This window comes from Panicum hallii, chromosome 5 (genome assembly GCF_002211085.1).
Source record: "Panicum hallii strain FIL2 chromosome 5, PHallii_v3.1, whole genome shotgun sequence".
Classification (NCBI taxonomy): Eukaryota; Viridiplantae; Streptophyta; class Magnoliopsida; order Poales; family Poaceae; genus Panicum; species Panicum hallii.
In genome coordinates, this window is record NC_038046.1 from 58,589,008 (window position 1) to 58,607,296 (window position 18,289).

The 18,289-nt window shown below is 46.5% G+C and overlaps 1 protein-coding gene and 1 pseudogene across 2 annotated transcripts; both read right to left on the minus strand.

Moving 5' to 3' along the window:
* Positions 1–1,292: 1,292 nt before the first annotated feature.
* LOC112893339 lies at positions 1,293–7,832 on the minus strand. 2 transcript variants are annotated; one of them, XM_025960611.1, is made up of 15 exons: positions 7,238–7,832; positions 6,291–6,412; positions 6,107–6,195; positions 5,995–6,033; positions 5,698–5,791; positions 5,390–5,435; positions 5,170–5,270; positions 4,041–4,599; positions 3,878–3,965; positions 3,096–3,287; positions 2,404–2,972; positions 2,162–2,300; positions 1,993–2,061; positions 1,786–1,905; positions 1,293–1,677 (listed from the first exon to the last, which is right to left on the minus strand). In XM_025960611.1, exons 1-15 carry the CDS (start codon positions 7,447–7,449, stop codon positions 1,564–1,566), a joined length of 2,553 nt encoding a protein of 850 aa, XP_025816396.1. In that variant the 5' UTR covers positions 7,450–7,832; the 3' UTR covers positions 1,293–1,563. The 2 variants fall into 2 exon arrangements, with proteins under 2 accessions (XP_025816396.1, XP_025816397.1); XM_025960612.1 differs by having other exon boundaries at positions 5,390–5,432; positions 7,238–7,449.
* Positions 7,833–13,338: 5,506 nt separating this feature from the next.
* LOC112892891 overlaps positions 13,339–18,289 on the minus strand; it is a 28,257-nt pseudogene continuing 23,306 nt past the window's right edge.

The window sequence follows — 18,289 nt, forward strand, 5'->3', positions numbered from 1 at the left end:
TTGCATTCATATTCAAAAATATCCGAATTCATATCCCTATTTAAGTTAAAATATGGTAAAAGATGCTATCCGGATCCAATCCTATACGTGTCCGATTCGCTTCCGTCCTTATGGCGAGATGAGGACGACGACGGTGACGGGTTGGGTGGTGGCGTGGAGCACGAGGAGACAAAATCTGGTCCGGCTGATTTTATTTAGTACACAAGGAGGATCCTAACCACGCGTCGAGCAGGCCAAAGCAGTTTCCGATTCCAACACGTTACCCCGGTTGCCTAATTTTTTTTTACTGTGAACAGTACTAAACAGTAACTGGGCTCCGTTGGTTAGGGAATTCTTCCGGCATAAGATGTAACATATTAATCAGGCCACACCTATGCTTTGGCTGTAGGAACCAGCGTTGCCCGAGCAAGTGACCGGAGAGGGGGGCTCAAACGTGACGGGCCTGCTCGGAACGGTCTCAAAACAAAAGCAAATGAGCATTTCAGAGCACTGAACAGGTGAGAAGGTCAGATCCGTTACCAATTGCTAACACCTTAATCAGACAGTAGAAACTAGCGGGTGCTGCCGCGTCTGCCTGTATGTGAACTTCACTTGCAGAAAAATTCTGGTGACGAGCAACGAAAAATTATGCGTTGTCTTCTTGGACGCCGCTGGTGTGTTGCTAGTTTCTTAGCTTATTAGTAAGTGTTCCTGAAACCTCGTATTCCTATGCACGTATTCCTTTATGTTTCATCGAGCTCGGCCATGCTATCATTCCTTTATGCGAATACTTCTGTCGGGTTTTTACGGGGATGGAACTCGATCTGGTTACCGGAGCACACCAAGCCAAATTCGGAGGTACTGCCGGCTTAATGGGCATGGAACTTCACAAGATCGCAAGAGCCCTCAGGCCTCCTCCAAAAGTCCGAGCCATGATAGCTCTAAGCCAGCAACAAGTGCGCATGCAGAAGCTTTGGGAGATGCACGGTGAGAGGGATCTCTTTAGCAAACGCTAGCGCGGACTGTTTTCTACTGTTCATCGTATAGAATAATATTTATGCTAGCTCTAAGCCAGAACTGTATAAAATAATGTTTATGCTAGGTCTAAGCCAGCCCGTTGGAGGAGAACTCACCTGTCTGATATTAGGGCTTGCATCAAACAAACAGAAAAAGGAATGTTGGACTAGGCTCAGCTCTAGGCTTGCCTGAGCTCTACAAAGGTCCACACGCACACACAAAAAAGACCAAAGTCAGTTTGGGGCTGACCGGAATCTATGCAAAAAGCATTATTGTGACCAGGCAAACACACAGGGGAAAAAAGGGAACAATCTGCGCCGCAGATTCATTATTGGTGTATTACAACAACCAGCACAGGCAAACTGGAATTCAAGGTGGAGATAGAACTGTTTTTCCTTGTTCTACACCAGAAACCGGCTTTTACGGGCTGATTTCTCGCCCCCCTAACACTCCCCATTTCTCATCATGTTGTTATACATGTTCGGCCTATTTCCTCATCGCTGTTTTGTGCTCTATTCTACACTTTCAAATTATGTCCATACATTCTGCGTGTGGCATTCAGATTGCTCAGAGGAAGTATGTCAATTGCTGCTTCTTTCTGGAGCCGCCTTCACCATACAACTCGTTCCACTGCCTCAGCTCACTCATTATGGAGCCCTCAGCAGCGAAACTTGCAGCCACCTGCATTTGAGAGTTTAGGAGAATTAACAACTGAACTTCAAGCTACCAGCAATTCAGTTTCACGTTGACGGATGATTTCACTTGAATTAGATAAAAACATGGATTCACCTGGTTCTTTGCTTCCTTCAAGTCTGTCATGTTTAGAGGCCTTAGAATGATTGGCCCCTCCTTTTCTTTCTTCTTTGTAAGATCTGACGGCGTTCCTCCTTTCTCACGCTTCAGCTTCTCCTGAAGATATTGAGAACAAAGGTTAACATAGTGAATGCACACAATTCCTCATGAACAGAAAGCTTTTGTGTATAGTGATCTGATTACCAGCTCCTTCTTTCTTTCCTTCTGGATCAGCTCCCTCACAGGGCGATATGCTGCCGTGGTGCATAGATTCTATTACAGAGCAATGTGAGTCAACAAACGAGGTTTTCCTTTCATTTTTATTTGTGTGTGGATGAGATGCATTCATGTCTCATGATACCGAGTTACTGACCTTAAGATCACTGCCACTATAGCCTTCTGTCATGGTCGCTAGCTCCTTAAAGTCCAGCCCTTCATCAACCTTCTCCTTTGACAAAAGCCGCCTCATAATCAGCTCCCGACTTTCCATTGACGGCAGCCCGACCATGATTCTGTTAAATAAAGACACCTTAGTCATAGAACATTGGAATGGTTCTGTTAGAAATTTAAGGATGGACAAACATAACTACTTCCTAGCAGGGACAAGATACAGACCTCCTCTCGAACCTACGAATGATAGCCTCATCAAGATCGAAAGGCCGGTTGGTTGCAGCAAGAACAAGTATTCTCTGATCTGGTCTTGACAAGAGTCCATCCCAGTGCGTCATGAACTCATTCTTGATCTTCCTCATCGCCTCATGCTCCCCAGCTCTGTTCCGCTGCCCAAGCATGCTATCAACTTCGTCAACGAAGATGATAGTTGGCGATACTTTGGCAGCTAATGTGAACAATGCGCGGACATTCTTTTCGTCTTCCCCAAACCACTTTGACGTGATAGTTGACATAGAGACATTTATAAAACTTGCTTGAGCTTCATTTGCTATAGCCTTGGCCAGCATTGTCTTTCCTGTTCCTGGAGGACCGAAAAGTAATATACCTCTGCAAGGCTTAAGAAGACCACCTTTGAAGAGATCAGGACGTCGAAGAGGCAGCATGACAAGTTCTTGAAGGGATTCTTTGATATCATCCAAGGCACCGATATCATCAAATGAGACTCCAATTTCATTAGCAGGTATCACTTCTGGTCTGATACGCTTTTCAAACTCATTATCTGGTGGCACTTCCTAATAAGAAAACAAAATGAAATTACAGATTGGTAAATTAGTTTCTCGAGACATGCACGGGATAACATACACCAAACACTAATACTACTATTTACTGACAGATGCAACAACAAATGCTATTACCGGTGCTTTCGCAGCTGGTGGTGAATTATCCTTCTTCTCTGCTTCTGTTTTGCTCGCAACTGCAGGAGCAGAGGCGGCAGCAGCAGTGCCAGGGGCAGTAGAAGCGGCGATAGGAGGCCGTACAGGTGGCAGCAAAGTTGCAGGTTTTGTTTCTGACTTTGCAGCAGTTGTAGCAGTTCCTTTTTCAGCAGCCTATATATTTGAGGTATGGTATGTGAATGCATAGATTTTCTGAACGTTTCTTAGACAAGTAAAAGTACAGCACTCAAGGACAAATTAGGCACCTTTATATTAAGAAAAGAGTAAGGCATGCCAAAGAGTACTCAAACCTAGCCAATTTCCTAAGTTCTAAATGGTAAAAGATTTTAAATAATCTTAAGGCATGCCAAAGCGTACTCAAACCTAGCCATTTTCCTAAGTTCTAAATGGTAAAAGATCCAGACGCCAGCTGCATCATTCTTGGTGTCAATCCAGACGCCAGCTGCATCATTCTTGGTGTCAATCCAAACCTTAGTTGCAACATTTTATTGTAACTTGAAGTTACTTAGAACTCTAATTACTTAGCAAAACTTCTTCTCTGAAATGGAGGTAAACCAGACAACAAAACCTTGCAAGGTAGAATTAAGAGCGATAATTTTTATCACCATGTGTATATTTATAGTAGGGTATATCTGTAATATAAAAAAAATCTTTACAAGAGTTAACAGTCATGTGTGTTTAGTAGTGCATATCTGTGATTTAAATAATAATAATCAACTTGGAGGAACATCAATTGAACAAACCTTCAAGGCATCAACAGTCAGTTCCAGCTTCATGCTGTCCTTACTACTCATCTTGTTCTCTTGAAAAATTTCCAATGCATGAGACAAGCTGTGCCATGAAAGAGTCACAAACCGAGGAAGAAATGAAAAGATCAATAGACAACTACACCAATATGCTAACTACCTCTTTGCAGATATAACTAATTTTCCATTTCGGTACTCCGGCTCTCTCTTATTCATCAAGTGATATGAAACTGCAGATACCACAATCTCCTCTATATACCTACTGAGCCCTATTGTATCTGATAGGCATATCGAGCCTAAGTCATCACACTCGAGGTCATTTTCTGCAAGGACTTCCAAAATATGATTCCGGTTATCTTGAAACTGAATCATCTTCATGTCTTCTTCTAATTGCGAGTTCCAACTTACAAGGTGGTTTTCGTTTTCAGGTGGCTTGATTTCAATATTATATGGGAATAAAACTGAAAGTCTTTCGTCCAACTCCTCATCACTGTCCATTTCAACAATCCTTGATCCGAGGACTAGCACTGGCCCTTCGAGCTTGTTTAGTAATTTTTCGAACAGGAGATACATTTTAGGGGACTTGTGAAGAAACTTCTCGACATCTCTTATGTAGAGTACAATGGGATACTTTTTAGACACTGAATGCAGAACCTTGTACAATGCTTGTACTAAAATTTTCTCATCGAAATTCCAGCTGCTAGCACGCCTGAGAGGAGCTGCATTGTTTATCAAACACCATCACGAAAACAGAAAATGTGCATAAGCAACGCAAGAAATTACAAAGGTAACTGCTGCAGTAAAATTTGTACATTTTCTCAAGACTATGCGTCTTGTTTGCTTTTTTTTTTAAACTATTGCAAGTGCAGTGTTACCTGCAGAAAAATGTGTTCATCCTTCATTGTTATAATATTGAAATGTACAAGGTACAAAAACTAATGAGGTACATTGACAAAATAACAAAAATAAACTACCACTAATCAGTCTGTGCTTTACAGCCCTGGTATGGATCAAGAAAGTCTACCTTGCAGGTAACAAATTAATACCACACCCACTATTTGACATGCTAAGCACGGAAGCAGCTAAAGACAGGAAGGTTCTATTAAGATATGCACATATGACAATGTTAGCAAAGAGGCAATTTCCTTCAAGAAAAAACAAGGTCCAATTTAATGCTAACATAGTTTCTCAGCCAGCTCATAAATGCTGGACAGGAAAAGTAAGAATTTTATTCAGGGACATAGCTTCAGTCCTGTGCGACTAAGTATTTAGAAAGAACATCTTATGACCTGTATTAGTTGAAGGACCTTGCGATGCCAGGCTACTCATATCGGATGAAGTAGATGCATTTCTTCTAAGCTTTGGCAAGTTGCTCATACTTTCAGAACTCCTGGAAAATTCCATAGGGCAGAGCATATAAAAACAGTAAACGAATTCTAGTCTGTGTTAATCTCAGTAAAGCCTACTTTTCTTTTTCTAAGAATACATTAAGGCTTAACTTTTTCACACCTTAATTTCACGTCTGTCATGCTGCTTTGTCTACGTATAGTTCCTGCTACAAAAGCCAAGGAAGTTATCATCAAATATACAGCTAAATTTTTAAAACAACAACAACAACAACACTCGGTCATTTCCTTCTTCAGTCTACACATGCTATGTAAGTGAATTCAGTTTCACATTGGAAGAGAAGAACAATATTTTCAGTAGCATTCATAACAAATGGAAGCTAACTGACTTTAAGCAACCTTCTTAAAACTGATGTATGAAGTTTAAATGTTCAGAATAATCGAAAACTGAAATAGACCATTGGAGGTGACCTTTCGGTTGCTCCTTTTGTGGAAGGATCGAAAGAGATCCAAGCAATCCAGACACACGTTCAAGGGTCGTGGTAGATATTGATCTTTTAAAAGGCTAACAAGAAGAAAAATGCTCAAGTTAGGGATTAGCTAAAGATGACACAATCTGTCAAGAGCTGAAAAAGCTCAAGCTAGGTGATTTCTATTAATAAGGAAACCTAAAAAGACCAGTGATTTCTATTAATACTTACATATGAAGGCTGATGGTATGGAAATGTGACAAGATGAAAGTAACAACATAATGCTTAAAGGTCTTACCTGCTCTGTGCTGCCACCAGTGCCATATTTGCTATGGATCTGTAACGAAGGAACTGTATTAGAATTTGCAACAAATTTTGTGTACGAAAGGAAAACTTGGAAGCCAACTCACCTTTATAAGAAAATCTGTAGGATCTAGCAAGAGCAATTTTGCTTGGAAATAGTGGGCAAGCGCCTTGGCGAGCATCTGCTGGTAAAGCTCTTCAAGCAGGAACTTGGTCTTAACTTAGTCTGAAGCAGAAATAAACCAAAACGATTGAACAACTGTTCACTTTCACACTGAAGAGATAAACTACCTGCAGGGCCTGACAACAGAATCGCACGACTAGCCGGAGCGAGATTCCTGGTGTACTTGGAGATATCTGCTTGCTTCAGGTGAACATATGCTGCGCTTGTAAGCACGACACGTGTTTGCTCACTGAAAATTGTAATTGTAAGTGATGAAGCAAAAAAACACACACACAGAGGGGATGAGATGATGAAATGGAAAATGTACTGCACGCCAAAGGCCAAAGGGGGGAAAAACAGAGCTCATCGCGTGTGCAACCCATCATCTATCCAGTAGCATCGCTAATTCACTATGTTCCGCTGGGTGCTGTCAAGACACAAATCAGCCTCTCTGTTTTTTTTTTGTTGGATCAATAAATTGATATCATACCATGGTACCTTTTCTCATCCGGAATAGTGGGGAGAATTAAAAAAATGGAATATCTGTTCTTACTTTATCTAAACGGGAGGCCATTTTCGTCACCACCTTTCGTGGCAGCCGTTTAATCAATTACACGGAGCCACCTGTGAGATCTGTTTGTTTATAGGTCAAATTGATCTGGTAGAAAGTACTAGAATATGGAAACTGCTGGAGAATCATCTGGGTCGCTATCTTGAGCGACAGCGTCCAGAGGGCAGAGGCAGAGTTCCCCTGCTAACTGCTGAAGATGGCGGGCACGCACTTTTCCCCTCTATTTTTCTTTTCTTTTTCAGGAAAAAAATGCAGTTCATCTGTAGTATGTCTCATTTAGTATGTGCATCAGAAAATTACATAAGAGCAGGAATAAAAAAGAGAGAGATCCGAAACTGAACAAGGTGATGCACCGCAGCAGCTCGAGCAGAGAGAGTCTCACGAACGAAACTCTGAAGTGGCGACGTGAGACGGTGCGCGCGGTTAACACACAAGTGCACGCACCTAGATCCTGGTTTTAATTTGGTTGCCACGCACGCGCACAAGGGAGACGAGCGAGCGAACCTGAGGTAGTAGGGGAACTCGTCGAAGGTGACCTTGCTCGCGGCGCCGTCGACGAGGAGGCGCCTGAGCTCCTGCTCGACGCGCTCGACGGTGAGCCCCGCCCGCGCGGAGGCCGAGCCGCCGCCGGCCCAGGGCGCGGACGCCAGGCCGAGGCCCACGCCGACGCCGATCCCGATCCCCAGCGCCGACATGACCACGCTCTTCCCCTCCATGGTTGGCTGGCTGCCTCCGGAGATCCGGGCAACGGGCAACGACGACGACGACGAAGAACCTAGCTAGGTGTGCGGGCCGGAGAGGACGGCCGGGGTGGATTGCTAAAATTAATCAAGCGAGGGAGGTGGCGGTGGTGGTGGTGGTGGGAGAAAAGAAATCAAGCAAGCAGGGTAGCGCGCGCGGGGTGGAAACGGGTGGTGCGGCGTCGGCGAGGCGAGACGGAGGGGGAAGCGCGAGTGGCGGGGGGATGCTCTGCTCGTTGCCGCAGCAGCAGGCCCAGCAGCTAGGCTGGCTTCTCGGCCCTTCCGTCCTGCCCCCCTCTCTCTCTCTCTCTCTCTCTCTCCCTCTCCCCCTCTGCGCGCTCGGCGATGGTGGTGATGGTGGTGGCGATGCAATGGGGCGGCGGCACGCGGCCCGCGTACGTGTGATATAGCGGGTACACGCGGACCGCCCTGCAGAGCAGGCCGCCGGCGCGCTCGGGGATTGCTCTGAAAAATGGAGGGCGATTCTTGTGATTGCCTTGCGTAGGTGGCGGCGCTCTTCTGCCCGGGACCTCTGTGTTTGGAGGAATCATGAATTGGGAGCACAGCACAGGTGGGTGTTCGTGGGATCGTGCCATTCTTTGTGGCCTAGGAGTAGTAATTTACGCCACGTCCCCCATGCTGTAACACTGACAACGTCAGCATATGGCGCGCCGCCGCCGGGGGTTGCAGCATTGGCACCACCATCCAAGCTGCTAGTAGACTTGAAGTACCTTTGATTTGTCATCACTTTGTTTCGTTTCACTTTCGTCTTTCGTCCATCTGTTGTGAGATTGTCACATCTACGTACGTATGGTCGATCAATTAAAACAAAATAAGTAGTAGATACTTGACTAGTGTACGGGCGTGCAACTAAGCACTACTACGCTACTGACTACTGTGCTTTAGATATCTGCAGGGGTGATGGCCTCGCCGAGACTGTTCCAGCGCCAACTGATCGATCGACGCGCCACGTCACTCGTTCAGCTCAACGTGTCGGTGCGCGACTGGCCGAGACGCTACGCGGCATGCATGCAGCGCGCGAGGTGGCCAGCCAGCCCATACCCTGCCCCAAGAAAAATATCCTTTCTCACGTGCGACGTGCCTCGTGTCCGTGGACCGGACCCCCGAACCAATCACCCGTCGGTTTGCAGAAAGGCCCCTCGCTTCGGGAGATACTAGTAGATAGACGCGAGGGACAAGGCGGCCCACAGGCCTCCATGCTATACCACAACCCCCGGCCCAGCCTCCTCAATAGTTAAAAAAATAAATTCGAAAAAGGTGCCGTTTTTAAAATTTTCAAAAAATAGGTGCCTCCCGCCTGATCAACAGACGGGAGGCGTGGGGCCGGAGACCTCCCGCCCATCCAACGGGCGGGAGGTCCCAAAATTTTTCCCAGGCCCCTCCCGAAGGTCTCTTCACGAATAAGAAACTTTTCTTATTCGCGAAGAGACCCCTGACGCGGCCGCGGCGGCATCCCACCCGTCCAACGGGCGGGAGGTCCCCCAAGGGGCATCCCGCCCTCCCAACGGGCAGCAGGTTTCTCGGAGGGGCATCCCGCCCGACCAACGGGCGGGACGTTCCCCCACCACTATATAAGCCCCCACTTACCCCCAAATTCCCATATTATTCAGCAAAAATCAAGAAAAAAAGAAGGGGAGGGGAGGAAGAGAGGAGAGGAAGCGGCGAAGCCCTGTTTACACGTCGATTTGGAGGTATATTCTCGTTCTAGTCGTATAATTACTTAAAAATAACTATAATCTAGAAAATATTTCTTAGGGTTTGCTGCCACTCGCACGTATGCTTCAGGCCGGCGATGGCCAAGACGGTGGCGCCAAGAAGCGGATGCAGCTGGACCGCTCTCTACTTGCGGCGTTGGCGGACAGGTGGCGTACGGAGACGCACACGTTCCACTTGCCGTGCGGGGAGATCGCCCCCACGTTGCAGGACGTGTCGTACCTGCTCCGGCTTCCCATTGCGGGTGAAGCTGTTGGCCCGATTGCCGTGCCACCTACCTGGAGGGCGGAGCTTCAGGATCGGTTTGCTCCAGTGAACCCGCCATATTTTTTGGACGTACCTGACGTGCCTGAGCCTACCAAGGGTTGGGTAATATAATATAGGGTACGTACAATTATTTTTAATTAATTTAATTGAATCATATGTGACTACCTCTAAGCATTGAACAAATATATTTCAGGCTCAGAATCTCCACCCTCTGGCTGGGCAGTACGAGGTGTCGCGCTGCCTGGAGGCATATCTGTTGTGGTTGTTCGGCTGGACTTTTTTTTGCAACTCTAGCGGCAATTATGTGGACAAGGTTCTCATCCAGTACGCGCGCACGATTGCGGATGCGGAGCCGGGCCAAGTACCTGGGTGGAGCTGGGGATCGGCAGTACTTGCTGCCACGTACCGAGGCCTTTGCCAGGCTTGTTTCAAGACGGAGAGGACCGCCGTCATCATAAGCTGTCCACTTTCGCTGCAGCTATGGTCGTACGAGCGATTCACCATAACACGCCCCCTAATCAGCGAGGAGCCTTATCCGCCCGAGATGTATGGGCTGTGGCACGAGGATAGCCCCACGATGGGTTTGCTTTGGACCGATCGACGGGTAAGCTCTTTATTTTACTATTGTACATTTCTGTATGTGCAAAGTACCGACGCAGTTGTGTAATTTTGCAGATGAGCTGGGCACATCGGCAGGTCCGAAAAGCATACCCGCAGTTCGTGTCCGAATTTGATCGGATGCGGCCACAGGATGTCATCTGGACACCGCTGCGGCTGTCCAGACATGTGCGCCGCATGGGTCGTCCTCCCTCTGCACGCGTGACAAGGAGTACTGGCTCACAAAGGCGAACCTAGTGTTCGATATTGTCGTCGAGCCTTACTGCGTCGAGCGAGTGATGAGGCAGTTCGGGCGACGACAGCACTTTCCTCCCCTACCCCGAGGGTTCCAGGCCGTGCCACGCAGCGTACACGAGTAAATTTGTGATAACTCGTTTTGTATTAATTATATAACCGTTATCATAAAATAATGTTATCTTTCAAATATTTGCAACAGATATTCGCGCAGGGGATATCATGCCAACGAAGTCAACTGGGTTGTCAAGCTGCAGTAGTACGTAGGAGGGTGGCTAGACGCATCTGACGATGTGTGGGACGAGCCGCAGCCACACACGGAGGCGTCTTACGGCGCATACCTCCGCTGGTACCTCGCACGCGTCCGTACGTCACTCTTTCACGTATTCATGACGCGGAGCATCGGCACCCACCGGCCAACTCGGACACGTATCCCTTGTACCGTGATCAGGCGCAGCGTGGCGCGGTACGTCTTTCGCAACTTCAATTATTAAATCTTTTTTTATAAAAAAATCGATAACAATATTACTCTGCTTCCCATTACTCATGCAGATCGATCTGAACAACTGCACGGAGGCCGAAGCTGCATCTCAGATCACGTTGTTTGAACGTGGAGTACGTGTACCGGACGCACAGTACAAAAAGAGCTTTCGTCGGATTCATGACAACTTGACGCGAGCGTTACGTGCACTGACATGTCGCAGCAGAGACGACGTGGGAGCCTTCAGTTCATCTCATGTGTCCGCTGTAGGATCAAGAACACCGACTAGAGGGGGGGTGAATAGGCGGTTTAAAACTAAAACTCACAACACTAGAGAAAATTTAATTAGTAACACAAGAGAGTCCTATGTCATGCTACTACTATCTCTAAAAGGTTTGCAACCTAGGGTGACAAGATACAATTCAAGCTCTAATGAATTAAATTGCTCAAAGTAAAACAAAGATAAAAATGAGCAAGAGAGATAACCAAGCTTGACACACAAATTTATGCCGTGGTGTCGATGACTTGCCGGTCACCCCTAATCCACGTTGAGGTGGATTCCAAGAATTAACCGCTCCTCTATCAAGAACCTCTTGATCTTGAGCCGGCTAGAAACAAGGAACCGCTCCACACCTCGATTTCACTAGAGTTGCTCTTCACCACTCCGGCAAGGTGAGCACAAAACCTCTCACAACCGAAATCGGGGCTTCTCAACAATCTCCTTCAAGAAGCTCCACGAAATCACCTTCTCCAAGCCGTCTAGGGAGCGGCAACTCCCAAGAGTAACAAGCCAATGATCCTTGCTTGAAGATTCCCTAGTGCCACAAAGCTCAAACTCTAAATGCAATGCATTAGGAAGCACTCTCACTCTCAAAAATGCAAATCCTTAGCAAGTGTGTGAGAGTGAGGGATGTCTTAGCTCTAGAGAGTCAAGAATGCAGTCCAAATGGCCAAGAGAGAGACCCAAAGGTCGGGCATTGGGTATATATAGACATCCCATCAAAAACTAGCCGTTACAGTCTTTTCTGCGAGATCGCGGACCGTCCGGTTTCAAAAACCGGACCGTCCGCCGTTATAAGCCAGAGAGTCAACGTGCATTAAATGCGTGTCAGAACTAGCCGTTACAGCCCTGGCGGACCGTCCGCCGTCTAACTAGCGGACCGTCCGCGGTTAGGAGTTCCACCACTCCAGAGACATGGCAGTCTCTGGAACAATCCTTAAATCAGCCAGCGGACCGTCCGCGCGCAAGGAGCGGACCGTCCGCGGTTCATTCTAGAAAAACAGACAGAGACTGCAAGGTTTCTGGTTCAACATATCGCGAGTCCAGCGGACCGTCCGCCCCCCAGAGGCGGACCGTCCGCGGACCAGGCCACAAGACAGACCAGAGAACACCCTCTTCTGGAACCAAGAGAGTTAGAGTGGCGGACCGTCCGCCCAAGGTGGCCGGACCGTCCGCCCCCGGTGGCCGGACCGTCCGCCGGCCACAAGACACTCCCACTATCCTTCAGTAACGGTAGCGGACTGTCCGCTCCCATGGTGCGGACCGTCCGCTTTTGAGCAGTCAGCTCTCAAACTTGTTCTTTTTCAAAATCCGACAAAACGTAGTTAGCCCTTATGCATGCACTTAGATATTTTGAGCAAAATGGCACTAGGGACCCGTCAAGCACGAGTACATGACCCCTCTTGATAGTACGGCTATCTATCCAACAAATCCGGTCACTTTTCATCCACTAAACACCTTGTGACCGGTAAAATTTAAAAGACCCTATTTTATACCTTTGCCTTGAGCCCAAGCTTTACTCATTGTCTCCAAGAGTCCACACGTTCACAATTGACTCTCATTCATCCGTGGATCAACCTTCACTCATTATCTCAAAGAGAATTGTTAATCCACAAATCGTTGTCATTAATTATCAAAACTCGAATTAGGGGCCTAGATGCTTTCAATCTCCCCCTTTTTGGTAATTGATGACAATACTAAGTTTTGGAGTGATAAAAGTGTTCAAGTCAACTTTATACACTAGGCATAAGGTGGACTTGGAATTTAACTTTGGAAGAACTTACTCATTTCTCTTGAAAATTTCAGAATGTTGTATGAATAAATTCACCAAGTTTGATGAGTAGAGAGAACTCCCCCTTGATATGTGCATATAAATTTGAATGAATACCAAGAGGACACATATCTATATATGAACATTTTGACGGAGTTTCCCCTACAAGTGGAAATCAAGGCATACAAGATACAAGATATATATGATATGAATTTTAGCTTGATTATCATAGCCTCACAACCACAAGATGAACATAAGTAAATAGAAGTAGTTCAAAACAACATAGTTCATCACAAGTTACAAGCCAAATCCACACAGGATATAAAACATAAGTCCATGCAATAGAGTTCAACACAAATAAAATATGAGTAGCAAACGGAAGCGAAAAGCGAATGAGTTCCATGAGAAATCCATGAGCTCCCCCTAGATCAAAGCACTCCAAAGCTCCTTCTCCCCCTTTGGCATCAATTGCCAGAAAGATCAATCCATCGGCGGCGGAGGAGGTGGTGGTGGGTAAAACGGCTGGTGTGGGTAGAACTCTGGAGGCGGCACTGGAGCCGGGAACACTGAGTAGAAGTGGTCAGAAAACCCGGTGAAAGCTGTGCTGAAGGTATCAAAGCGCTGCTCTAGATCCTGCTGCCTATGCTCAAGCTGCTCAAACTGCTCAGAAGAAGGCAAATCCTCAAAGCGCGCATCAAGAGCGGCTATATCTGAGTGTAAGTTCTCCTGAACCCCCTGCATCTGAGCCATCATGGGCTGGAACATCTGCTGCTGCATGTTCTGGAAGTTGAGGTCCATCTGACTCTGCATCTGACTAGTCAACCCAGCAATCTGAGAGGATAGGCTCTCCTGCATAGATGCAAAGTAAGGATCAAAATAGCCAGCTGGAGGAGCCCACTGCTGCTGTACTGGAGAGTGCGGTGGTGGCATGCCATGCTGTGCTGCAGCTGCTCCTATGTGAGCATCATCGTCACTATCATCATGACCACCATGCCCCTGTGCTTCAGCATCCCCAGGGAAAGGAGTCAACGGCCTCATAAGAAAAGCATGGTCATTCTTGAATGGCCGGAAGGGAGTATGCTTGCACTCACAAACACCTCTAAATGATGTCTTTTCCTTGATGATGGACATGATGTACGGAGCAAAGTATAAGTTCATTTCCATATTAAGCCTTAAATCTGCCAGCTGATCCATGATGAGAGCAATGACATCAATCCTATTTCCATTCATGATATGAGAAATCACATTCCAATAGAGCCCTCTAACTTTGTCCTTGTTGCCACTCTTAGGCATGAATGTGACTCTTGCAATTTTATTGATCACTGCAGGATGATGCCTCAGACCCTGAATCCCCCCAAAGGTTCTGGCTATACCAAGATGTGCAGGCTCATAATACATGGGATAGTCATTCTCATCTAGAGGATTTTCTAAGATGACATTCATGCTTTGCTCACTAGTGATGAAATCATAGTCCAACTGATTAGCTGCAGCAAACTGAGCAAATGTGGCAAAATATGTTCTCTTCCCAGTGGACCATCTAAATATACCAGCTACCATGTCAATTTCTAGAGTGGCATAGAACTGGCGTATGACAGTTTCATTCCAATCACATCTATGTTGCAGAAAATTAGCTAACCCCATTTCCTCAAATCTATCCACTAGATCAGTCATGACAGGATGTGATCGCATATACCCCAGGTCAATAGTTTGATGTTTGAACACAGTTTTCTTAACTAGATGACCGAAGTAAGCATCTTGTTGTACCTTGGTGCTGAAAAAGAGGATGTTGGTGTCACGAGGCATGTCGAACTGATTCACTGCTCTAGCATTTGCATAGCTTTCAGCAGTCCACTGTCGGCTAGGAAGATCTAGCCCCATCAAAACAGTAATATCATCTTCAGAATCCTCTAATTCCTCATCTGAAGATTCATCACCAACACCACCCACTGAGGATGCTGCAGCCATCTCACTAGGATGAGGATCATAGTCCGAATCATCAGAGTTATCACCGTCTCGTTGCCGCTTTGATGTCCCAGCCTTTTTGATTTTTGAGGTGAATGCCTTGAGAATTTTCCGAGGTGGCCTGAGATTGAGAATTGACCATAAGAACAATTACAAAAGGAAGAAATCCAATCCATAACCATATAAGTCAATTCAGAATCTTTGCTGAAAAATTTGCCACCAGCGGACCGTCCGCGGTACACAGGCGGACCGTCCGCTTGTAGAAGCGGACCGTCCGCATACTGACAGCGGACCGTCCGCGACTCATCTGTTCAGCGCATGAACACAGCAGTCGCCCCAACATTCGATCCATCCACAATTTGAGTTTGGATTCAAATCCACCAACCGAAATAAAACTACACCATCTCCTCATCACTAGGAACAAAATGCCCCAACTATTTGCAAGAATCCATGGCCCAAAAATAGATCGGAGCAACTAACCCTAACTCTTTCCAATGAGTAAATCCAAGAACAAGAGTTAGGGATTCATCGAAATACCGAGAGGACATGATGAAGAATCACGAGAAGAGTCCGGGGATGTGCTCGGACTGTCCGCGAATCACGCCAAAAATCCTTGACCTTGAAGTCTTCCCACGTGCTTGAGAGAGAAAGAGAGAGAGCTTTTGGAGAGAATGTCTCGGGTTGGTGAGAGGAGAGAAAGAGACAGCCCAATATAAGGCAACACTGGTCGGCCCCATCTTTCTGTCAAGTGGCGGACCGTCCGCGACTTCCAGGCGGACCGTCCGCTTCCAAATTTTGTTGTTGACATCAGTTCTGCAGAGCGTCTGGTGATCAATCGTGATGACCCGCGGACCGTCCGCCGCTTACCAGCGGACTGTCCGCTTCGTAACACTGTGGCCCAAAATAACATTGCAGACTCTCTGTTGATCGGTTCACATGACCTGCGGACCGTCCGCCAATTACAAGCGGACCGTCCGCTTCATAACTTCTGCGCCCCAGAACAAGTTGCAGTGTCTCTGTTGAACTAACCTCATAAATCGCGGACCGTCCGCCTCTTACCCGCGGACCGTCCGCTGAACCAAATTTCAATCTGTTCAGAATTCAGCCAATTTTCACAATTCCAACTTCAATATGGGATCATTGCTCATATAAAAATCAAAAAATCTCAAATCTTGCATGAAAACCTTCCAAACTCTCATATGAGCAAGTGATAACAAGAATTCAAAAATAAATCGAGTGAAATAATGAAAAGTCATAAACGGCTCAAAAAATCCCACAAAAATTCAAAAAATTTAAACAAAGAAAACATGGAAGAACCATATGTCACATGTGCTAGTTTTCAAGCCATATTTGAGAAGTAAATGATGTTCAACTCATTTCTCAACTTGCAAAACCGAGATTCATCCAAGGGCTTTGTGAATATATCGGCTAATTGATCATCCGTGCCAATACCATCAATCTTGATATCGCCCTTGTTCACATGGTCTCTAAGAAAATGATGACGGATATCAATATGCTTGGTTCTTGAATGTTGAACCGGATTAGTAGCAATCTTCACGGCACTTTCATTATCACACAACAAGAGAATTTCATCAAATTTCACACCATAGTCAAGAAGAGTTTGCTTCATCCATAACAATTGTGCACAACAACTTCCGGCCGAGATATATTCCGCTTCGGCGGTTGAGAGAGCCACGGAATTTTGTTTCTTTGAAGACCAAGAGACAAGCGATCTTCCAAGAAATTGACAACCACCGGAAGTGCTATTCCTATCAACCTTGCACCCCGCATAGTCCGAATCTGAAGCGTCCCCCCCATCAGGGGAGACTTAAAAGTGTCACTTTATCAGTCCCAGGAGGCTGATAACACTTTTATTACATCAGATGGTACATCACCGTACAACTCTACGCGGTAATGGGCAGTGAAGCGCCACTATCGCGAGGATTACAACCAGAACCCACACAACTACACTAGCTACGAACAAGGGATCATCAGAGTCTTGCGCCATGCGGAGCTCCAACGGTGACCTCACCCACAGGCAAGACTGGGTGCAGGACGAAACCCTACTCGTTGTCTTCGGGGATGTAGTCTGGGTCTTCCACTGTAAAAGTAAGAGAGGGGTGAGTACAAACGTACTCAGCAAGTCCAATCACACCCACGGAGGGGGGTATAACAGTAATCATATGCACAGGACAATCCAAGGATAGGTTATGGTTCATTTGTGAAAAACTCAACTGTATGCAAGGGTTCGTTTAAAAATGATTTCCAAAACGAGTTTTCTGGCACCAAAAACACACAATGTTGATCCACACAGGATCCACGTTTTAAACTGCTACCGGACTCCCCGTCCGCCGTAGCACACGGCACAACTGCCGGACACTTTCCAAACAACTCACACCAGCCCATCCATTCCCAGAGATAAACACTAGTTATGTGACCACACCGTAACCTGCCCAATACCGTGGGCACGGCTATTCGAATAGATTTTAACTCTGCAGAGGTGTGCAACTTTACCCACAGGTGGGGTACCACAGCACGAACACCTTAGTGCCGGTGCAGATCCCATCAAAGCCATTACCCACCTTAGCTAGACCTGACTAGCCATCACGGGATCCATCAAGGGGTCATTCGACCTATCTCCGAGGTTTAACCGGGGCATAAGTCACACAGAGCTTATCCCGTCTCCTTGATCACCCGTTGCTCTCAGCTCTCCTGATGGCTATCAAGCTAACTAGTGGGATTTAAGCTAAGCCGTTGCCCATACAACGGTCAAGTGGTTCGCACGACAAAAAGCTAGGTGAGATGTCACATCAACTCGGTCCTTAGGGGTGACAGGATGGATATCTCCCTTCCTCGCTCAACCACACAGGTACGAGCACACCAACGGCAATTCACACAGAAATGCCATCCATCCCGTCTAACTCGTCTTTCAAAACCACATTGTATCCCTTCCCACACACACACATTTTCTTTATAAAATCAGGTGGTCAAGGTAGGGTTATCTCAAACAAGGGTGGCTATCCTACCATGTTTTCAGCACGCAAAACCATGCAATTTTATAAAACAGGTCACTGGGTTGTGTTTTATAAAAACTAGGACAGAAACATGCATCAAAGGGCGGAATTGAACTTGCCATCGTCAAACCCTTGCGGGAAGTCCTGATCGAAGCACTGTCCTTCGGGTTCGGGGTCGCAGTACTGGTCCTCAGTTGCTTGGTCGCGGTCGGGAACCTCGTCGTTCACTCCGTGTCCTACGACGCAAACAAACAGACACACAATCAAGCGAAAGAACTAAAAGCTTTTACCGATAGGCTTGAATCGGAAATAATTTAGTTACGGAGTTAGGGGCAATATCTCTGGGTGGTTTCTTGATGGCATGGCCAAAACTATACTAGGAAGGGCGTGGTAAAGTTTCGGGTCAATCGGAGGTCGTTTCGCACATAAAATGACGCGCTAAAGGTGGTTTCAGG